This window comes from Chiloscyllium plagiosum, chromosome 8 (assembly GCF_004010195.1).
Source record: "Chiloscyllium plagiosum isolate BGI_BamShark_2017 chromosome 8, ASM401019v2, whole genome shotgun sequence".
Classification (NCBI taxonomy): Eukaryota; Metazoa; Chordata; class Chondrichthyes; order Orectolobiformes; family Hemiscylliidae; genus Chiloscyllium; species Chiloscyllium plagiosum.
Window position 1 is genome coordinate 102,832,898 of NC_057717.1, and position 24,394 is coordinate 102,857,291.

Here is a 24,394-nt window from a genome sequence, read left to right on the forward strand (position 1 = left end):
GGAAATGTGCTGTTTGGGATTTCCTATATTGTTGCCTCCCTTATTCCTGTTGCAAAGACCATCCAGTTTTAACTCGGTGCTAGAATGGAGGCTGAAGCAGCTCGCCACAGGCCAAAAAAAACGTACATTTGCAACACCAGGTCAATTCTCTGCATTCAGCTCAAACAAGCTCCACTCACCGTTCTGTTAGAGGTCAGAGAGTTCAGCTAGGATTCCAGTCCAATGAATAACTATTAACATTTGTTCTCTTTCCTTACAGGGTCCCCCAGGACCCATAGGAATACAAGGTCCAATTGGACACCCTGGTCCCATTGTAAGTATGGGTTTTGTTTAATTTTCAGCCCCTTCTCTGATGTTTGGCTGAGCTTTACTCGACAATATGAGTCATAGAGAGTCTTAGCACAGAAACTGATCCTTTGGTCCAACCAATCCATGCTAACCCTAATCCCCAAACTAAACCAGTCCCACCTCACTGGATTTGGCCCATATCCCTCCAAACCTTTCGTATTCATGAACTTATCCAAATGTCTTTTAAACGTTGTAACTGTACTCTCATCCACCACTTCCTCTGGAAGATCATTCCATACAAGGATCACTCAGTTAAAACAAAAGTTGCCCCCTCACGACCTTATTAAATCTTTCACCTTAAAAATATGCCCCCCGCCCCCCCCGGTCTTGAACTGCCCCATCCTTGGGAAAAGACACCTGCCGATCACCTTATCTATACCTCTCTACAAGGTCGTCTCTCAACCTCCTACACTCCACTGAAAAAACTCCCAGCCTATCCAGCCTCTCTTTATAACTCAAACTCTCCATTTCTGGCAACATGCTGGTAAAATCTTTTTGTGTGAGCTGGGATGGGGTTGAGGAGGGGGGAACGGCAGTTGGATGAGTTACCCTACCTTGGCTGTATAACGAGGGAGGGTGCAATTGGAAGACCCCCAGAATTTGTTTCTCGACTTGGAATGTCATGTTCAGTTGTGACCTGTTGCAACTGATCTCGGACCAATCGGATTCAAATGCCCAAATCATTTTGTAAACCGGTGTCTTTCATTGACCCTATCTCTCTCCAACTTCATCAGTTTCAATGTTGTAATGTACCCTCAGCAATGTTGTATTGTTATGTCATTTCAAAAGGGTTACAATGTGCTTGGATATACACCCAGAATACTATGTCACTCCATACTGTACTGTCTTCAGCCAGTTAGAGCAACTTAGCCGATGTAATTTGAGGGAAAGATTTTGAAGGAAGGTCCAGCATTTGTGTCGGGAGTATGGTGCCAGGCAGAGCAGAAGAAGGAAGCCTTACGGTCTCTCGATTCATTCCCACAACCCTTCCTCCAAGCTAACTGACAGCTCTGTGTTGTTTGTGCACCCAGGGTTCTGACGGTGCCCCAGGTCCGAGAGGCTATCAGGGAATGCGCGGGCAGAAGGGTGACGATGGAATCCGTGGTTTGCCGGGCTCCGCTGGACCAGCTGGACTTCAGGTAACGGAACGTTCAGGCTCCCACTTCCTGGCGACATGACTCCCCAGGACAACGGGGACGATTGGCCCTGATTCTGTGTAACCCTTGGTGTCACAGAATGGTTATGGCACTGAAGGGGGCCATCGTGCCTACACCATCTCTTCAAATGAACATCACTACCCAATGCCCATCTCCTGTGTTTTCTCCATATCTTTCCTCACCATTTCTATCGAAATAACCATCCAGTGCCCCTCTTGAATGCCTCAGCTGATCCTGCCTCCACCACGTGTCCATTCCCTAACTGCTGGCTGTATAAAATACTTTTTTTCTCTCTCTCTCGCATCAGCCTCACTTAAATTCTACACCCTCTTGTTGCTAATCCTTTTACAAGCAGGAGCAGCCTCTCAGTTTCTCTAAAACAAAACTTACTGGAGAAACAGACGTATCAGTGGAGGGGAAAACAGTTAACTCTCCCCCTCTCTCCCTCTCCTAAAGCAAAATGACAACACTGGAGCAACGCTCAGGGAAGTTAACATGGAAACAATCATAGAGTCATACAGTACGGAATCAGACCCTCTGGTCCAACCAATCTGTGCCAATAATGAATAGATTTGCAACACCGAAACCAAGCAAACAATCAGTTGCAGAAAGTTTGGACAGAAACAGTAAAAAGAAAATAAAGTGCAGAATTTTGGGAAATAGAGGAGTGAGGAATTAAAGTGATTCTGGGGATGGTGGGACTGACTTATGAGGAGGGATTGACTAGGTTAAGATTGTTTTCCCTGGAGCTCAGACAAATGAGGGGAGAATCTCATAGAGACTTATAAAGTTCTAACAGGACTAGGCAGGGTAGATAGAAGGAGGACGTTCCCAATGTTGGGTGCATCCAGACCCAGGGGTCACAGGATTCAGGGTGGACCATTTAGGACAGAAATGAGGAGACATTTTTTCACCCAATGAGTGGTGAGCCTGTGGAATTCATTACCACAGGAAGGAGTTGATGCCAAAATATTGAATGTATTCAAGAGGTGGCTAGATATAGCACTTGGGGGGAATGGGATCGAAGGTTATGTGGAGAAAACAGGATTAAGCTGTTGGGTTGGACAGGGCAAAAGTGAGGACTGAAGATGCTGGAAACCAGAGTTTAGATCAGAGTGGTGCTGGAAAAGCACAGCAGGTCAGGCAGCATCCGAGTGAACACTTCAACCCCAGGGCATCAATGTGAACTTCCAGCAGTGTTCTCATGACCTGTCCTTCCTGCCAATTCCTCTTCCCACCTATCTTCTCCACCCTCCTCTCTGACCTATCACCTTCATCCCCACCCCCATTCACCTATTGTACTCTTTGCTACCTTCTCCCCAGCCTGGAGGCTTCCTGCCTCTATTCCTGATGAAGGGCTTTTGCCCGAAACTTTGATTTTCCTGCTCCTTGGATGCTGCCTGACCTGCTGTGCTTTTCCAGCACCACTCTGATCTAAACTATTGGATTGGACAATCAGCCATGACCGTGATGAATGGCAGAGCAGGTTCGAAGGGCCGAATGGCCTCCTTCTGCTCCTATCCTCTATTTCTACGTTTCTGTATAAAATAGAGCAGGAAATTGCACAAGCTCTTAGCCTGAGGATGTGGGGGTTGAGAAGGCAGTAGTTTGGCAAGTCTGTTATATCCGCAATGGGAAGGATGGACAGCTCACATGTGTATCATAGTTGTACAGGATCAAGTTGGAGCCCACCTGGTGATTGTATCCAGGTTTGCTCCCACAGCCCTCAGGAACCTTCGAAGGAGGTTTGCACAGCTTCATCAGGTACTGAGAGGGAAAGGGTTATGTTTGCACTCCTAGGTATCATCAATGATGCTCATGTTCCCTGGAGTTCAGGAAATGGTGGGGAGATCTAATCATCGTGTTTAAAATGATGTAAAGGTTTGATGGAGGTCAGTAGAGAGAAACTGCGGTGCAGAGTTGAATGGGGGAATGTGGGAGGGGCAAGGGTTTGGTCTAGCCCAGAAAAAGGGAGTGTGTGGTTGGGGATGAGAAGCTTACAAATCAAGCCGGATCTTTGAGAGGTGATGTCAGGAAGCAACTCTTCGCACCAAAGACAGTGAGACCTTTAACACTTTACCCTAAAGAGCTGTTGATGTTTGGAACAGTAGGATAAGGGACCCAATGGCAAATTTAAGAATGGGTGGATAGATTTTTGATGGGTGGGGATATGAAAGTGGGTATCTGGCAGATCTGCCATGATAGGTGTGAATGACAGAACAGTCTTCAGGAACTGAATTGACCTTCTCCTTTCCCATTTTAACCCCATGGGCGCCTGTGAACTTCCTGCAGGAGCCATATTGTTTCGATTGAGTTTGGTGGTAGGGTTCAGAGGTCAGGTGGTGCTTGACATTTTGATCACCTGATGAAGGAAGCATGGGAAGAGGAGCTCATTAAGTCCCTTGAGGCTGTTCCACCATTCAGTGAGTTTATGACTGGCTCTTCCCTCAGCTGCCTTCAGCTTTGACTATTTAGCACAGTATCGCTGCCTTCCTGTGGAGCTTTAAGGCTGGTTTCAGCACAGTTAATGAAGTACAGGTGACATTTCATCCCATAGCCTCAGTTACGTATTTCTGGGAAGGTTAAAAAGGGCCCTTAAGATAATTGAAATCAACAATTAGAATAACTCCTGATATTTGGATCAGTCTATTCCTCCCAGAGACCCACTGACTCCCAGTTTGATTCTGGGCTCCAGACCAGGTGTCAAACTCTGAATAAGTGAGAAATCTTTCAGCATCTTAACATCAAATGGAAAGCTCAGTAGCAAGGGCGATGCTCCCAGTGTCCTGATCACGATCCATCTCTCAGTCAGAATCACAAACCGAGTCTATGTCACAGTTTGCACATAGTGGTTCATTGAATGAAAAGGGACATAGTAATGCTGGTTCATTCCTCTGGTGAAGAGTCATCTAGTTTGCTCTCTCTCCATGGATGCTGCCTGACCCGCTGTGCTGTCCAGCAATTGTTGTTTTCAGCACGGATTCCAACATCAGCAGTAATTCGCTCTGACATTGTGTTGGTTCATTCCTCACTATCTCTTCTCTTCCTACCCTTTTCCTTTTCGTTTTCTCTCCTCTTTCTCTCTTTGTTGTTCTTGCTCTCGTTCTCCCTTATCTCTCCCTCTATTTCCCCTTCTCTCTCCTCTTCCCTGTTCCCCCCCCCCCCCCCCCCCTCCCTGTTTTGTGGTTCTTCTCCTTTCTGTTCTGTACCATCAGCGGAGAGAGACTTGAGCCAATGGCTGAGTGGAATACTGAGTAGACTGACTTCTGAGTTTTTTCTAGAGACGCGGAAGCTTTGAGATGATTGAGATGACCCTGGAATAATAGGTCTAACCTCATTGCCACCGAGCCCCAGGTTGATAGTTACCAGTCTGATGGCTATGTGTTCTGCTGTGATCCAACATTAAACAGCCTCCCAGTTCGGGGAATTATCATCCATCATTTGTCTGCAGCAGAGAAACTGAAGGAAAATGAGTAAAAGATTTTCACTTACTTCAATTAATTAGTGGGGACTCAGCGTATGGCTTCATGGCTCAGAGGTGAAAGGTCCTTGAGTCACCTCTGACCTGTTCCTCAGGGGTGGAATCTGTCAGTGAGCAGAGAGGGCTGTGAGACTGTTGATAAGTAAGAGTATACAGAGCCAGCAGTCAAAATCTTATGCCATCCTTAACAGGGTTTGCTTCTTAATGTCAGGAAGTGGCTTGAAGTGGCTCGGACAGTTTGGGTTTGTCAGACAGTTATTCAGCCACAGTCAGAATTTATAGTTCCTGACAGCAGAATCAGGCAAACACGTTTCCAGCATGGAGTGAGGAGAAATCTGACTATGCAAAGGCCCAGTGAACAGCGGGGAGCCATTGTTTGAGTACCTTGTACGTTCTGTAGCAGTCGGTACCTATTTATCCAAGTTTCACTGAATAAGGACGTCATGGAGTGCGGGGGCTGTTTTCCACATACCACTGGAGACTGTCCCTGTATGAGACATGCTGACAGGTTGTGTGCTTGTACTCAACAAAAATCCACACAGCTTCCCTCGCACCATTCTTGCTTTTCACTTGGAAAGTTATCGGTGCCACTGCCCCTCTATGCAATGTCAAGGGAGCATCTCACCAGCAGCAGCACCTCTCTGCTGCCAATGTGAAACAGATAGGGTGTAAGGGATCACGTAGAATCACTCCAAGCAGAGCAGGGTGTGCCTTGGTCTCCTGGAGGAGATGTTCCACATCCAGCTCCCATTTTCAGCGGTGATTTGACTCATCTGCTGTTCACGAGAGCTGTCTGTCTGCAAATGAGCTGCAGTTTTGCCGACTTTCGTCCAGCGACTGCACTGAGCATTATAACCCATTTTGCTTTCTTAGAGGGGCACGATGAGACTCCACATAAACGCAGAACCGGTGGCATGAGGCTCAATGCACAGAGTGAAAGTGAGGACTGCAGATGCTGGAGATCGGAGTCAAGATTAGAGTGGTGCTGGAAAAGCACAGCAGGTCAGGCAGCGTCCAGGGAGCAGGAAAAATCGATGTTTTGGGCAAAAGCCCTTCATCAGGAATGATGATGGGCTAATGCCTGAAACGTCGATTTTCCTGCTCCTCGGATGCTGCCTGACCTGCTGTGCTTTCCCAGCACCACTAATCTTGACTCAATGCACAGAGCCTTGTGAGCATGTGTTCAGATCAGGTGACAGTTGTCCTCGATTTTGAGTCAACCTCATCAAGCTTCCATGCTGCCCTTCCATTGATACTCCTTCAGTCGAGAAACTGGGTCAATGAAGTGGAAACTAATGCCTTTAACCTCTGACCTATCTTTGTTTTGCAGGGTCTGCCTGGTCCTCCTGGAGACAAAGGGGAAAGTGGAGACGTCGGGCCAATGGTAGGTGGGCATAACACAGCAGGGGGATCTTCGAGAGCTGGTGGTGTAGTGGTAATGTTCCTGGACTGGTCACACACAGGCTCAGGCTAATGTCCTGGGGTTAGGGGTTCGAATCTCACCATAGCATATCGTAAGGAGTCTGAATGAATGAATCAGGCATTGAAAGCTAGTTTCAACATTGCTGACCATGACCACACTCACCGATTGCTGTGGAAATCCATCACTGATCCCTTTTAGCAAAGACATATTGCTTGCTTTAGTCAGCCAGCAGTGCGTTTGGCTCTTAACGCGCCCTGAAATGGCCCAGCGTGCCACTCAGCTGTGACCAACCCTTATGATGGACGGGCTGTTCAGCATGGTGGGTCAGCACCTTTTCCTCAGGGCAGTTAAGGATGGACGACAGATGCTGGCTTAACCGGCGACGTCCGAATCTCCGAAAAGAAGGTTCACGAAAGGTTCCCAGTGGCCGTCTCTGTTGCATGGTAACGGTGACTGGTTTACACGTTGTGTGGAGAGCTGCACTCTGACTCTGAACCCCATGCATTCCTCACACAGCAGATTCAGAAACATCACTGGTATATCAGCGCGGATTGAACAACAAGGGGCGTGTCAGAAGCCTATGTGGGACATGGACTGTTGACTCAAACCCGTTTTGCTGTCTGACTGATTATAATGGGCAAAAGCCAAAGATCCGGTTAATCCCAACACTCCTTATTCCCGAAAGATGACTGACTTGCAAACCTCCTGAACTCAGCACCAGCTACATCTTTGTATCAAAGTGAAAGGTCAAGAGTACCCACAGTACATGAGCTAAGATTTGGGCATCTAAATTGGGAAATGGGCTATGTTATTGGTTGATCATTTGTGAATGTCAGGCTGGTACTGGTCTATAGGGTAGAACATTGTGCACAATGAAGCACCATTTAACATAAATCTCATCCTTTGCCTGCAGGGTCCACCCGGTCCTTCAGGAGTAAGAGGAGCTCCAGGCGCCAATGGTGCCTCTGTAAGTGACCCTGCTTTCTCATTTCCCTTCCTGTTGTACCTGAGGCTATCCTTTGATTCATAGTTGGCAAAAGGAGCGCGCGTTACGTACATAACTTTGTTTGATTGAGTCTGGCTCAGTGGGCAGGGAGACACCTCAGGCCCTCGTGAAGTGTATCCTGGAGTGTTTGTCCACTGTCAGTGTTACAAATACAGGTCCCTTTAAGGAAGGACAGCTCCTGCGTTGGTTGAGAGCAGGTGTCGCAGTTTAAGATCCGGAGCTGTGGCGTTGGAGTGGTAGCATCCCTATCTCTGAGATGGGAGCCCTGGCCCCAAACCTCACCTACTCCTGAGGTGTGTAATCACATCTCTGAGCAGTTGATTAGAAAATTCAAGAGCTGTGATTTTCCAGCAACACTCTCAATGTGGGGGATGGAGTGATCTCTCTGCTTCCCTGACTCCTCTCTGATGTCATCCCCTCCCTCTTTCCCTACCTTTCTGTGACACTTTGTTGTCTCTGCATTACCTCAATGGGCCATGCTTATAAATTCTTCTTTTGATTATAAATGTGTGATTTGATGATGATTTAAAAAAATATATATCCTGAGGCATGTAATAACATCCCTGGACAGACAAAAAGGGGAGAAGAGAGAGTTTCTACTGACAGGCCCCGGTTCAAGTCCCTCCTGCCCCAGGGGTGTTGGCTTCTGTATAGGGAACAGTTCCAAAAGGGAACTGTGGAAACTGGTGTTTGAGCTAAACTGTCAGTTTATAATAAAACCCTGTGTGTATCTCTCAAAGTTTCTTTGCTGCCTGATTGAGTCTGATAAAAACCACCTACCCCTCTCCAGATAGTTCACGTGCTCAGAGCTGGTTAGAAGGATGTAGGGGAAAGTGAGGACTGCAGATGCTGAAGATCAGGAGGCAGCCTCATGATTAAGGGAAGGGAGAAATGTTTATCAGGAAATGGTGGCTTTGGGCTAAGTTAACCTTCTTGATGCCGTGTTCCTTTATTTGAGGAAGAAAGGAGGACAGAGGGAGGTGGGTGAGCTCCGCAGCTTTAAGGACATGGTGAAAGCATAAGGGAAGAAAGTAGTACAACTTCACCAGAGTACGAATTTGGAAATATCTCCCCACCTTGAAGATGCTGAGGTTTTATTAAATTGCTTAGACAGGATCCAGACATGTTTCTGTCTGGCCGGAGTTTGATTTCAACTTGGACATCACCAAACCTGTTCCCTAAATATGCACCCCACCCCGATTCTCACCCAGTTATCCCTTCATTGATATATAACCATCACCTCTGCCCTAGTCCCTTGGTCTTGGATGTCCCTGCCACACTCTACTGAGTGATTGAGTTGAAGGGTAAGTTGAAAAGTGGGATCAGATTTTGTAAGGTTAAGATTTTATAGTAGATTGGGTGAAGTTGAAGACTTGCTCTGACCTAACTGAGTGGCAAAAGTGACTTGAGGACTTGAATGGCCTCCTTTCGTCCTTGTTTCTCTACACTGCAGGGAAAGTTGTACACAGCCTTTCAAATTCTTTTTGGATATAAGAGTTGCACTGGTGCGTTTCTGAGCTCCACAATGAATGTCCATGCAGCGCTGTCCTCCCTGAGAGATTCCAGTGTTTACTTTGGGGCTGTATTAACTGGCACGTGTCTGAAGTGGTATGGAGAACAGCAAAATGGGCAACACAGCAATCCACCAAGTTGTCTACTGCTTTGCTTATCTCACTTCCTGTGTGGAAAGGTAATTCCCTCGTTCTGGAGGATTGAGAGTAAAATCGAGGCTGACACTCTCCTTGCAGTGCTGAGGGAGAGCTGCACTGCTGTGGGTGCCATCTTTCAGATTAAATGTCCAACGCCGTGTGCCCCCTAAGGTGCATTATTGTAAGAAGAGCAAAGGAATTCTCCATGGTTCTGCAGAAGGGTCGCTGAGCTCAAAACGTTAATTCTGTTTCTCTCACCACAGATGCTGCCAGACCTGCTGAGTTTCTCCAGCACTTTCTGTTTTTGTTTGACATTTCCCTGGCATTCAGATCAATACTGATGTCTTAACCAATGTGCACTAAATGTTATATTGCTAGCTATCCATTTACTGAAATCAGAATTGGTCTCTTTTCTGCAATTGTTTTATGTCTGTTTCATCGTTCAATGGAAACGCCAGTCTCCCCTTCCTCAACCTGAGAATAGCCAGTCCTTTTATATTTTCTAATCAACTTGTTCAGAGACGTCACAGCACATTTCTGCAGCAGGTAGAACTTGAACCCAGACCACCTGGCTCAGAGGTAGGGACACTACTAGTGTCCCACTGATAGCAAGCTGTTAAAAAAAATTCTCAAAGTAAATATTAGATGCTCTCTAGAATCCCTACAGTGTGGAAACAGGCCATTTGGTCCAACAAATCCACACTGACCCTCCAAAGAGTAACCCACCCAGACCCATTCCCCAACCCCTATTACTCTCCACTTATCCCCATCTAATGCACCTAACCTGAACACCATGGACAATTTAGCACTGCCAATTCACCTATCCTGCACATCTTAGGATTGTGGGAGGAAACCCCCACAGACAGTCACCCGAGGCTGGAATTGAACCTGAGTCCCTGGTGCTGCGAGGCAGCAGTGCTAATCACTGAGCCACCGTGCTGCCCTGGTGTCTCTGAAACAGATTCCCATTCAACCTTAAACGGACCATCAGCAACAGTGTTGCCACTAAGAATATTTATCTCCTCTGTACCATATTGGCTGTTTGTGGGATCTTGCTGTGTACAAATTGGCTGCTACGTCTGCAACATTACAATCATGAAATGTTAAGTGCTTAGGGACATCCTCAGATGGTGACAGGTGCAATAGAAAGGAAAGTCTATCTTTTCTCGACAACCAAACCCAAGTAGCTTGAGAAATGACTCCCATCTCTCGCCCATGACATTGTGTCAGGAATATCGCCGCTTTGTGTGTATCTAGCAGAGCAGCTGGGAGGCAACTGACAGATGGAGACTGACTCTTTGAAATCTTTTATTTGCATAATTATTTACTTTGTTTAATCAACAGATTTTGCAGGTCTCCAAGGCATGGGAGAGTGTAACAGCAAACACAGATGCTTCAGCTATGTGTATGTGTGTGTGTGTGCACATAGAAAATGAACTGAATCTATTTACAGTGCGTTAAAGTAACATGGAAGGAAATCTGTCAGGGTGTAAATTCAGCATTGCTCCTTGCTTGTGAAACCCAGGATTTTGTGTTTTCGAGTCAGGGGGGCCCTGAGCTCACTGTTAAATGTGGCAGAAGTCTCAGAATCTTTAGGGGGCACAGAAGGAGGCCACTCAGCCCATTGTGTTAATGCCAGCCCTCCGAAGGACCTGGGCTGCTATTGTTTCAGATACTTCCATTCTCCCGTGAAGGCCTTGATTGTGACGAGAGCGGGAATCAATCACAGACAGCACGTTCCAAATCCCAATCAGTCACTCAGTGAAACATTTGCTTTTCATCTCACTATTGCTGTTTTTACCAATGATCTTAATCTGCGCCCTTCTGTTCTAGAACCTTCCACCAGCGGTAATAGTTTCTTCCAATTCCCTCTGCGCAGACCCTCTAGCATTTTGAACATTTTTACCCAGTCTCTCAGCCTCCAGTGTAAGGGTAACAGACCCAGGGTCCCTGTTCTGCTCACAGGACCGGAGTACCTCACGCTTGGGAACATTCTCGTAAATGTTTTCATTCATCCCTCCAGCTTTTACTCTTCAGCAGAGGTTGAGCCAGATTTATGCAGTCTGTCTGTCCCTTCTGTGAGAATCCTGCCCTTGTCCTGTTATCCATGCAGATCCCAGTGAAATCCTGCCATTTTCTCTCTTCCCTTCCCTGTCCCAGGACTGAAGCAGGGTGTGGCACCCATGCTGGGACTGACGGTGATGTGACTGCCTCCTTAAGGTGTCACTGAGTCAATACACTGGTACTCCCTGCCATTTAACGCAACAGCAGCATCATCCACACGTAGACTGTACTGTACTGTTGAGAGGGTAAGCTGGTATTTCACAATAACCGCCTAACCTGTCAGAAATACCCACTTCTGAGAAGTTACATTTGATGTCGTCCCAGGTGTACAGTCCACAACTCTCTTGTACTTATTCATCCGGAACGAATGCAATCAACTCTATAATCTAGAGTGTGGGAAAACAATTGCACGACAAATCAGATTTCCAGCAAGCAGAGTACATGAGGAGCTGTGTTCCCAGTCAGATCGCTGGGTACTACAATTCAGCCAAGCACTCACGGTGCAATATGACTGTGCGATCATAGCCCATCCACAGTAAATAACTGTTTCAATACAGCTTTACTTTCGCTTGTAATTCTAGCTGCATGACAATCCAGTCCTGCTGTCTATAGTATGTATTCCCAGGACAGTATTCTGCTGTCTACAGTAACCAATCCCAGTACAGGATCCTGCTGTCTACAATAACTAATCCCAGTGCAGTATCCTGCTGTCTACAATAACTAATCCCAGTGCAGTATCCTGCTGTCTACAGTATCCAATCCCAGTACAGTTACCTGCCGTCCACAGTGGCCAATCCCAGTACAGTATCCTGCTGTCTACAGTATCCAATCCCAGTGCAGTATCCTGATGTCTACTATGTCCAATCGCAGTGAGTATCCTGTTGTCAACAGTGACTAGACCCAGTACAGTATCCTGTTGTCTCCAGTGATCAATCCCAGTACAGTATCCTGCTGTCTACAGTAACCAATCCCAGTACATTATCCTGCTGCCTACAGTATCCAATCCCCGTGCAGTATCCTGCTGTCCACAGTAATCCAACCCCAGTACAGTGTACTGCTGTCTACAATAACCGATCCCAGTACAGTATCCTGCTGTCTACAGTATGCAATCAGTGCAGTATCCTGTTGTCTACAATAACCAATCCCAGAACAGTGTACTGCTGTCTACAGTAACCAATCCCAGTACAGTATCCTGCTGTCTACAGTATGCAATCCCAGTACAGTATCCTGCTGTCTACAGTATCCAATCCCAGTACAGTGTACTGCTGTCTACAGTAACCAATCCCACTGCAGTATCCTGCTGTCTACAGTATCCAATCCCAGTACAGTATCCTGTTGTCTACAGTGACCAACACCAGTACATTATCTAGCTGTCTACAGTGACCAATCCCAGTGCAGTATCTGCTGTCCCCAGTGAGCAATCCCAGTACATTATCCTGCTGCCTACAGTATCCAATCACCGTGCAGTATCCTGCTGTCTACAGTATCCCATCCCAGTACAGTGTACTGCTGCCTACAGTAACCGATCCCAGTACAGTATCCTGCTGTCTACAGTATGCAATCAGTGCAGTATCTTGTTGTCTACAGTAACCAATCCCTGTGCTGTATTCTGATGTCTACAGTAAGCAATCCCAGTACAATATCCTGCTGTCTACAGTATCCAATCCCAGTGCAGTTTCCTGCTGTCTACAGTATCCAATTCCAGTACAGTGTACTGCTGTCTACAGTAACCAATCCCACTGCAGTATCCTGCTGTCTACAGTATCCAATCACCGTGCAGTATCCTGCTGTCTACAGTATCCAATCCCAGTACAGTGTACTGCTGTCTACAGTAACCAATCCCAGTACATTATCCTGCTGCCTACAGTATCCAATCACCGTGCAGTATCCTGCTGCCTACAGTAACCGATCCCAGTACAGTATCCTGCTGTCTACAGTATCCAATCCCAGTACAGTGTACTGCTGTCTACAGTAACCAATCCCAGTACATTATCCTGCTGCCTACAGTATCCAATCACCGTGCAGTATCCTGCTGCCTACAAGTACTGTATCTTGCTGTCTACAGTATCCAATCCCAGTACAGTGTACTGCTGTCTACAGTAACCAATCCCAGTACAGTATCCTGTCTACAGTATCCAATCCCAGTACAGTATCCTGTCTACAGTATCCAATCCCAGTACAGTATCCTGCTGTCCACAGTAACCAATCCCAATACAGTATCCTGCTGCCTACAGTAACCAATCCCAGTACAGTATCCTGTTGTCTACAGTGACCAATCCCAGTACATTATCTAGCAGTCTACAGTGACCAATCCCTGTACAGTATCTTGCTGTCTACAGTAACCAATCCCAGGACAGTATCCTGCTGTCTACAGTAACCAATCCCAGGACAGTATCCTGGTGTTTACAGTAACCAATCCCAGTGCAGTATCCTGCTGTCTACAGTATCCAATCCCAGTTCTGTATCCTGCTATCGACAGTATCCATTCCCACTGCAGTATACTGCTGTCTACAGTATCCAATCCCAATACAGTATCCTGCTGTCTACAGTAACCAATCCCAGTGCAGTATCCTGCTGTCGACAGTAACCAATCCCAGTACAGTATCCAGTTGTCTACAGTGACCAACACCAGTACATTATCTAGCTGTCTACAGTGACCAATCCCAGTACAGTATCCTGCTGTCCACAGTAACCAACCCCAATACAGTATCCTGCTGTCCACAGTAACCAACCCCAATACAGTATCCTACTGTCTACAGTAACCAATCCCAGTACAGTATCCTGCTGCCTACAGTAATGAATCCCAATACAGTATCCTGCTGTCTACAGTATTCAATCCCAGTACAGTTTCCTGCCGTCTACAGTGACCAATCCCAGTGCAGTATCCTGCTGTCTACAGTATCCAATCCCAGTACAGCATCCTGCAGTCTACAGTATCCAATCCCTGTGCAGTCTCCTGCTGTCTACAGTAACCAATCCCAGTACAGTATCCTGTTGTCTACAGTGACCAATACCAATACATTATCCAGCTGTCTACAGTGACCAGTCCCAGTACAGTATCCTGTTATCTACAGTAACCAATCCCTGGACACTATCCTGCTGTCTACAGTATCCAATCCCAGGACAGTATCAGCTGTCTACAGTATCCAATCCCAGTGTAGTATCCTACTGTCAACAATATCCAATCCCAGTACAGTATCCTGCTGTCTACTTTGTCCAATCCCAGTGAGTATCCTGTTGTCAACAGTGACCAGACTCAGTACAGTATCCTGTTGTCTCCAGTGACCAATCCCAGTGCAGTATCCTGCTGTCCACAGTAACCAATTCCCAGTACATTATCCTACTGCCTACAGTATCCAATCCCCGTACAGTATCCTGCTGTCCACAGTAATCCAACCACAGTACAGTTACCTGCTGTCTCCAGTATCCAACCCCAGTACAGCATCCTGCTGTCTACAGTAACCAACCACTGTGCAGTATCCTGCTGTTTACAGTAACCAATCTCTGTGCAGTATCCTGCTGTCTACAGTATCCAATCCCAGTGCAGTATCCTGTTTGTCTGCAGTAACCAATCCCAGTACAGTATCCTGTTGTCTACAGTATCCAATCCCAGTGCAGTATCCTGCTGTCTACAGTATCCAATCCCAGTGCAGTATCCTGCTGTCTACGGTATCCAATCTCAGTGCAGTATCCTGTTGTCTGCAGTAACCAATCCCAGTGCTGTATCCTGTTGTCTACAGTAGGCAATGCCAGTACTGTATCTTGCTGTCTACATTATCCAATCCCAGTACAGTGTACTGCTGTTCAGTTATGCAATCCCAGTGCAGTATCCTGCTGTCTACAGTAACCCATCCCAGTACAGTATCCTGCTCTCTACATTAACCAACACCAATACCGTATCCTGCTGTCTGCTGTATCCAATCCCAGTGCAGTATCCTGCTGTCTGCAGTAACCAATGCCTGTACAGTATCATGCTGTCTACAGTATCCAATCCGCGTACAGTATCCTGCTGTTTACAGTAATCAACCCCAGTGCAGTATCCTGCTGTGTACAGTAACCAACCCCAGTGCAGTATCCTGCTATCTACCTTATCAAATCCCAGTACAGTGTCCTGCTGTCTACAGTATCCAATCCCAGTACTGTATCCTGCTGTCTACAGTATCCAATCCCAGTACAGTATCCTGCTGTCCACAGTAACTAATCCCATACAGTATCCTGCTGTCTATAGTATGCAATACCCGTGCAGTATCCTGTTGTCTACAGTAACCAATCCCAGTACAGTATCCTGCTGTCTACAGTACCCAACCCCAGTGCAGTATCCTGCTCTCGACAGTAACCAATCCCATTGCAGTATCCTGCTGTCTACCTTATCCAATCCTAGTACATTATCCTGCTGTCTACAGTATCCATTCCCAGTACAGTATCCTGTTGTCTACAATCACCAATCCCAATGTGGTAACCGATGTCTACAGTAATCAATCCCAGTACAGTATCCTGCTGTCTATAGTAACCAATCCCAGTGCAGTATCCTGCTGTCTACAGTAACCAATCCCAGTGCAGTATCCTGCTGTGTACAGTAACCAATCCCAGTGCAGTGCCCTGCTGTCTACCTTATCCAATCCCAGTACAGTGGCCTGCTGTCTACAGTATCCAATCCCAGTGCAATATCCTGCTGCCTACAGTATCCAATCCCTGTACAGTATCCTGTTGTCTACAATCACCAATCCCAATGTGGTATCCGCTGTCTCCAGTAACCCATCCCAGTACAGTATCCTGCTGTCTACAATATCCAATCCCAGTACAGTATCCTGCTGTCTACAATAACCAATCCCAGTGCAGTATCCTGCTGTCTACAGTAACCAATACCAGTGCAGTACCCTGCTGTTTACAGTAACCAATCCCAGTACAGCATCCTGATGTCTACAGTAACCAATCCCAGTGCAGTATCCTGCTGTCTACAGTAACCAATCCCAGTACCGCATCCTGCTGTTTACAGTAACCAATCTGAGTGTATTTTCCTGCTGTCCAGAGTACCCAATCCCAATGCAGTGTCCTGTTGTTTACAGTAACCAATCCTAGTGCATTATCTGCTGTCTACAGTGACCAATACCAACCTGTTATCCTGCTGTCATCATTCACCAGTCCCAGTGCAGTATCCTGAGTTTTACATTGGCCAATCCCAGTGCAGTATTCTCTAGTCTACAGTAACCAATCCTAACACAAAGTTAAAAATCACACAACACAAGGTTATAGTCCAACAGGTTTAATTGGAAGCACTAGCTTTCGGAATGATGATCCTTCATCACTCCGAAAGCTAGTGCTTCCAATTAAACCTGTTGGACTATAACCTGGTGTTGTGATTTTTAACTTTGTACACCCCAGGCCAACACCAGCATCTCCAAATCAATCCTAACACAGTGTCCTTCTGTCTACAGTAACCAATCCTAACACAGTGTCCTTCTGTCTACAGTAACCCATATGATTCTGTACACCATCCTGTAGTGGTTCTGAACTGCTGCATCTTGTGCCTCTTGGCCTTTTAACTCTATCTATCCTTAACTGAGTTTCCTACTGCTTGTCTTTAAAACTCTATCCAGTCTTCTGTACTTCTCAGCATTATTTTAAATTGTTTGATATTCTTTCCCTGGTCCATGGTGCTATTAACCCATTTTTTGACATCCATAAACTTCCCTCTTGGTCAATAATCCCTCATTGTTTGTTAGTTTCTTGCCTTCACTCACTGCTGCCATCCGTGATGTCCTCAATCTCTCAATTGAAGATCTCCCACAGTTTCTCAATGACTCCGATCTCAGTCATGAATTTATTGGAGACTCCCAGCTAAAAGCTGGTCAGCATGTCCTCATGTTTTTTTTTTCCCCATTACAAATCACCCGTGGACCTGAATCAAAGAAAGTCGTTGGTTAATCTTCTCTTGGAAATCCTGAACTACAGTTCTGGAATCCATACTTTTGGAAGGATATGATGTCATTGAACAGAATGCACAGAAGATTTACCAGGATGTTGCCTGGGCTGGAGAGCTTTGGTAATGAAGAGAGATTGGACAGACTGGACTTGGTTTCCTTAGAGCAGAGTTGGGGGGGGGCATGATTGAGACATATAAAATTATGAGGGGCATAGACAGGGTAGACAGAAAGAAGCTTTTCCCCTTGATAGAGGGATCAGTTGTTGAGGGCATGGATTGAATGTAAGGTGCAGGGGGAATAGCGGGGGGATGTGAGGCGAAATCTTTTCACTCAGAAGGCAGTCTGGAACTTGCTGGCTATAAAGATGGGAGAGGCAGAATGCCTCAAACATTCAAGAAGTACCTGTATACACTTTTGCACAAGTCAAAAGTTTTAGATGTACTTTTTATGGTTAAATTTATGGAGTCAACTATTACATGGATTTTACTCTTCAGGGGCTGAAATTCACACTACAGTCCAAAATACCATATCGTTAGCAGAAGCCCAATTGACCTCTAAATGAATTAAAACAAAACACAATAAATTACAGTAATATGACTGTATTCCATGAGGGCTACAGGGGAGCTCAGCTGAGCTGCACACAAGGTGAGGTTGTCACCTGACTCTGACCTGATGCGTCTTAAACGTTTGCACCAACTTGGCGTTAATTGTACATCAAAACACATAATAGCATGAAAGTAAAAATTCATTTCCTCATTGTAACATCGTACAGGATAATACCTTGACTCACAAATGTTGGCCTGTCATCTGTGAAGAACTAGGGTTGACCTTTACATGAGATTGATTTTTACTTGAGTATATACGGTATTTAGATGTGCACTTGTAATGCCAAGGCATGAAAGGCCAAGTGTTGGAAAGTGGGACGAGAACGGTTAGGTGACTGGTGTAAACTTGATGGGCCAAAGGGCCTTTATAACTTTATCTTGCACTCAAATGTTGTGCGAGTCAAAAACCCCTCAGCACCACATCCCTTTCTGTTTCCACTATGCGTAGAGAATATGGCACTGATCTCTACACCACACTCATGCACCTAGGGGAATAGCGAAGACATATTGAAGGGAAGCTGGATAAAATGAGAGGGGAAATCAATAGAACGTGATGACAAATAGGTGAGATCAAGAGGAGAGGAGCAAGATTGGATGAAGTTTAAAGTAAAGTGTTGGCTAGCTAAATAGTCTGTATTTGTGTAGTGGCTCAATGGTTAGCACTGCTGCCTCGCAGTACTAGGGACTAGGGTTCGATTCCAGACTTGGACAGACTATCTGCATGGAGTTTGCACATTCTCCCCTTGTCTGCGTGGGTTTGCTCCGGTTTCCTTCCACAGTCCAAGATGTGCAGGTCAGGTGAATTGGCCATGCTTAATTGCCCATAGCGATAGGTGCATTAGTGGGTCTGGGTGGGTTACTCTTTAGAGGGTCGGTATGGACTTGTTGGACCAAAGGGCCTGTTTCTAATCTAAGTTTGATAGAATTTTTTGTAAAACTCAAACAATGTTATCGTGATCCTTTTCAAGAAATGAAAATGTACTGGTCAGTTGGATCTTGGCATGAATTTTTCATTCAGGGGTTCATTTCTGTCGTAATTACTGAGAGTTTATAAGGAATGGTAACCCCCCGGCTGATGCTTAAGGTCTCACAGTCGTGAACAGAATTAATCATCTCCTCTTCTGTCCATTTAGGGTCCTTCAGGACGCCCAGGTGGTATGGGCTCTCCAGGATCAGTGGGTGAAAAGGTGAGTGTTTCTTCTTTGTGCTTGTGGCCTGAGCAGGATTATTCGGAAATCACAAAGCATCTAATAAACTACCCGCTGATACCCTGAAGGTACCTCCCCCCTGCCAGCCCCTGAATGATGTGGGCATTGGCAGGAACATTGGGACAACCAAGTGAGATGGTTGGTAAGGAGCTTCCCGAAGTCAAGAGGAAAGTGTCCCATTTTGAATGACTGTTATTTTCTTGCTGGTGAGCAGCGAGAGATCTACTGGCATGGACTTGTTCTTGCGTCATATCATCTCACTGATATGCATCACTGGACTAGCAATCCCATCACCAAGTTAACACAGTGGATCTGTGGTTAGCACCGCTGCCTCACTGCGCCAGGGACCCTGGGTTCGATTCCAGCCTCGGGACGCTTGTGTGGAGTTTGCATGTTCTTCCCATCTCTGTGTGGGTGTGCTCTGGTTTTCTCCCACAGTCAAAACATGTGCAGGCTAGGGGTAGGTTGGCCCTGCTAAATTGTTCATAGTGTTCAGGGATGTATGAGTTAGCCGTGGGAAATGTGAGGTCAAGGGGATTGGGTAAGGGGCAGATCTGGGTGGGATACCCTTTCGAGGTTCGGTGAGGACTCAATGGGCCAAAATGGCCTGCTTCCACACTGTAGGGATTCTATAATTCTCTACAGGAAGCTCTTCAGGTTACAGTTACCCATTTGGGAAGAGAACCTGCCATCCACATTGAAGGTTTTTGTGTGCACTCGTTCTGGAATGAGACGTTACATGGACTGATTGAGGTCATCTCGGCTCAGTGTAACCGTTGTGTTTGACCTTCCTTACAGGGAGAGACAGGAGAAGCTGGAGACCCAGGCACACCGGGAGAACCAGGTATCGCTGTGAGTACCCAATATTGTCTTAATTCCATTGAAACGCCATTGAAGGTTGTCCACCCATTCCTACAGTTTCCCTTGCCCCCGAATTGGCCCCCCTCAGCCTGATTGGCAGCAAACCATCTGACAATCTTGCCCATTCCTTGAGGGAACACGATGTGAAACTTGAAAGGGTTCAGAAAAGATTTACAAGGATGATGCCAGAGATGGAGGATGTTAGAGATAGGGAGAGGCTGAACAGGCTGGGACTGTTTTCCCTGGAGCGTCAGAGGCTGAGGGGTGACCTTAGAGAGGTTTATAAAATCATGAGGGGCATGGATAGGATAAATAGGCAAGGTCTTTACCCTGGAGTGAGGGAGTCCAGAACTAGAAGGTATAGGTTCAGGATGAGATTGGAAAGATATAAAAAGGACCTAAGGGGCAACTTTTTCATGCAGAGGGTGGTGCATGTATGGAATGAGCTGCCAGAGGAAGTGGTGGAGTCGGGTATAATTACAACATTTAAAAGGCATCTGGACGAGTAGGAAGAGTTTAGAGGGATATGGGCCAAATGTTGGCAAATGGGACTAGATTCAGTTAAGATTTCTGGACAGCATGGATGGTTGGACCACAAGATCTGTTTCCATGCTGTACAGTTCTATAACTAAGTTTGCAAAAAAAACACTAGATGTGGATTTGCAGCTATCTCCCCTACCACATGGTCAGTGATTTCTCCACTCAGGGCAAAAGACGTCACATTGAAACAGTGACGGATTGATGCTAATGGGAATGCTCTGTATTGAGATGGGAATAGATAGGTGACCATTTGGAACATCAAACCAGAATCTTGATTCAGAGATTGTTTGGAATCCCAAGTTCAGGTGTGAAATAACATTGTCCTGCTCTTGTTCTTGAAGGCTCAGGATGGATAAAATTGCTCACGAGTTTTGAGAAGATTTGTAGATTGGCTTGAGTTTCTGGATGTAAGTTTGCTTGCTGAGCTGGAAGGTTCATTTTCAGACGTTTCATTGCCATACTCAGTAACCTCATCAGTGAGGAAATGACATCAGCAACACAGGAAATGACATCAGCAATCCAAGGAAACCTAAACACACAAGTAGAAAACAGGCCATAACACCAGTGCTTCACCGAAGGCTCACTGATGATGTTATGATGATGAAACGTCTGAAAATGAGCCTTCCAGCTCAACGAGCAAACTGACATCCTGGATAAAATTGCGTTTGAACATTTATGGTGTATTTGAAGCATTTTTTTTAACATCTCTTGCCCAAGGGTCCTAAAGGTGAAATTGGTGAGAAAGGGGACACAGGTCCGTCGGGTACAGCAGGACCTGCAGGGGTCAAAGGTCCTCCAGGTGAAGATGGTGCTAAAGGTGGTGTGGTAAGTTGGCCATCCTCTCTCCTTATCCATCCTTGGACAACCAGGCAGGTTCTCCTCAGTGTTGGACACAAGGCCTTGAGAAGTAATGAAAGCTCGCCAAGCTGAGGAGATGGGGATTTCTTTTTCAGTCACAGATTGTGGGTGCCACTGTCTAAGCTGGCCTGTTCTGTCCATCCCTACTAGCCCCATTTCAAAGAACACTTAAGAATCACATAGCGCTTAACCATTGCTGTTGTCTGGAGTCACGTGTTGATCAGACTTGGGTAAGGATGGCAGATTTCCTTCCCTAAAGGACATTAATGAACCAGATGAGTTTTTATAACTATCAAAAGTGGGCTATTGACTGTTAGCTTCATTTTCTTAATCTGTTTTTTAATTAATTCAAATTCCACCATCTGTCATGGTGGCTTTGTTATCTTATTCATTCTCAAAACGTGGTTATCAATGGCCCAGCATCTAATGCCCATCGTTAATTGCCCAGAAGGCAGTTAAGAGTCAACCCCGTTGCCCTGGGTCTGGAGTCACATGTAGGCCAGACCAGGTAAGGATGGCAGTTTCCTTCCCTAAAGGGCGTTGGTGAACCAGATGGGTTTCCCAACAATCGACAATGGATTCAGGGTCACCATTAAACTCTTAATTCCAGATTTTTATGGAATTCCTCTATCTGCCATGGAAGGATTCAAACTCATGGCCTTCAGAATGTTACCTGGCTCTGTATGTAGCAAGTCCTGTGACAATGCCACTACATCACGACTTCCCTATTATTACTCATTCGGGAGAAGTTGAGCAGACCACGTCGATACTCCTTGGAGCTTGGGAGGATAAAAGATGATGCCATTGACAGGTGGAAGATTCATCAGGAGGGGGACAGGGTGGGGGGGCTGGGAGGATGTCTCTGCTGGCTTGCAAATCCATTAGACAAGGACACAGTCTCAGGGTGGGGGGATTAAGGATTGCAATGAAACGTCTTCACTTGGAAGTTATTCTTGCCCTGTCAGAAGTATTATTGTCTAATCTCTCTTTCTCTCTCTCTGTGTCTCTGTCTCTCTCTGTCTCTGTCATCTGATTCTCAGGGTCCGGCTGGTTTTCCAGGTGATCCCGGTCCAACAGGCGAGCCAGGTATTCCGGTGAGAAGCTCAACCTCGACACAGGATTCTTTGATTCCGAAGAAAGTCCACACGGGATTCAAAATGTTAACACTCTTTCTCTCTCTGTGTCTCTGTCTCTATCTGTCTCTCTCTGTCTGTCTGTCTCTCTCTCTCTCTCTCTCTCTCTGTCTCTCTTTCTCTGTCTCTGTCTCTCTCTCTCTCTCTCTCTCTGCAGATGCTGGGTATCTCCAGCAATCCATTTGTTTTAGGGCACATGACATTCTGTTATAACGCGCATTTTGTCAATGCGAATTTGCTGTAACGCGATTGATGAATTGGGGATGCTGTTTCTCCAGCGTGAAATTTTAAAACGTGTGTTGGCTGTCACGCTATTACAGTGCCAACACTTGAAACGCTGTTTCCAAAGCACGATTTCTCTATAACGTGGGGTTGCACACGAATGCAACATGATTGTCATGTTATAGAACAACTGACTGTATTCCTCTGCACGGTTACTCACACACCAGTGAGGATGTCTTAAAGGGGCCATGTGTGCAGTTGACTGGGTCAAAGGCTGGTATCAGTCACTGCCCCACTCCTGACTGGCTGGATTATTGGCGTCCATGTTTGGGAAGCTGGGAAAATCCAGAGAATCGCTGGCTCTCCCATTCAGCCAGCGTAGTGACATTGCCCAACTCTTCCCAGCCCTTTAACAACCGATTTCCTTTTGAGTTTGGGAGCGTTGTCAATCCTTATTCATTCCCCCTCAAAACCTCCACAAACCCTAATTGGCATCCGCACAGGAGGAGGCTACTCAGCCCATTCTGACTGTCCAACTCCCTTTGAAAAAGTTCCCCAGTCAGTCCCTACAACATCTCAATGTCTCTAATTCCCTTTGAAAGCAATTATTCAATCTCCTTCTTACCATTCGTTCATCAGATAGGAACTCATTTTCTTCAAAAAAATCTCCTCATTCATGCCGGACCCCCCCCCCCCCCCCCCCATTGTTTTCTCAAATGGTTTAACTATTTGGCAGCGGTAACCAATCTTGTTGTGGTTTTTATTTTAGGGAATAGATGGTGTAGTTGGTGAAAAAGGCAGTCTTGGAGACCCCGGCATGATGGTAGGTGTGTCAGAGTGTCACACTCGTCTTCAGAAATTGCATTATGAGTAATTCTACGGCTCAAACTCTATGCTTCCGCTCCCCACAACAATGAATGAGAGGTTATGCCTACAACTAGCTCCCAGCCTGAGAAAGAGCAGATCTTAAACATTGTCATTACTTCCTCAAGAGCATGAGATGGAGCTGTTGCGACAAAGGAAGGGAATTGTGATGTGACAGAGTTTCGAGGTCTTTAATTGGCTACGTTACAAATACGCTCGTTCTTAAAATTGTAATTTGACGAGGCCCCAAGACAAACTTAATCCCAAAATGGTCCATTTCCACTTGGAGTCATAGAGTCATAATAGACCCTTTGGTCCAACTAGTCCATGTCCACCATTATCTCAAACCAAACTAGTCCCAACTGCCTGTGCTTGACTCATGTCCTTCCAAATCTTTTACGTACTTCTCCAAATGTCTTTTAAACACTGTAACTGTACCTGCGTCCACCACTTTCTCATTCCACACACGAACCACTCTGAGTAAAAAAGTTTCCCCTCATGTCCTTTTTTAAATCTTTGTCCTGTCACCTTAAAAGTATACCCCCTAGTTTTGAACTCCCCCAGCCTAGGGAAAAGACTCTCGTCATTCACCTTATCTATGCCCCTCATTATTTTATAAACCTCTTTAAGATCACCCCTCAACCTCCTACGTTCCAGTGAAAAATGTCCCAGCCTGTCTAGCCTCTCCTTTATGACTCAAACCCTCCACACCCAGGAACATCCTGGTAATTTTTTTCTGAACCCTCACCAGTTTAATAGTATCTTTCCGATAACAGGGTGACCAGAACTGGTCACAGTACTCCAGAAGTGGCCTCACCAATGTCCTGTGGAACCTCAACATAACGTCCCAACTCCCATACTCAAAGGACTGAGCAATGAAGGCAAGCATGCTAAACACCCTGTCTTCCTGTGACACAAACTTCAAAGAATTATGTACCTGAACCCCAAAGTCTCTTTGTTCTACCCAGTGTCCTACCATTAACAGTATAATTCCTGTCCTTGTTTGCATTCCCAAAATGCAATACCTCGCATTTATCAAAATTTAACTCCA

General features: G+C 46.0%; 1 protein-coding gene across 1 annotated transcript in view; it reads left to right on the plus strand.

Annotated features, from left to right (window-relative positions):
• The window catches only part of LOC122552376 (collagen alpha-1(V) chain-like), a 290,918-nt gene that overhangs the window by 230,466 nt on the left and 36,058 nt on the right, over positions 1-24,394 (plus strand). The window contains exons 46-54 of the mRNA XM_043695125.1: positions 260-313; positions 1,380-1,487; positions 6,317-6,370; positions 7,323-7,376; positions 18,791-18,844; positions 19,664-19,717; positions 20,984-21,091; positions 22,165-22,218; positions 23,249-23,302. Coding sequence (XP_043551060.1) covers positions 260-313; positions 1,380-1,487; positions 6,317-6,370; positions 7,323-7,376; positions 18,791-18,844; positions 19,664-19,717; positions 20,984-21,091; positions 22,165-22,218; positions 23,249-23,302 — 594 coding nt within the window. The remainder of the gene's footprint in view (positions 1-259; positions 314-1,379; positions 1,488-6,316; positions 6,371-7,322; positions 7,377-18,790; positions 18,845-19,663; positions 19,718-20,983; positions 21,092-22,164; positions 22,219-23,248; positions 23,303-24,394) is intronic.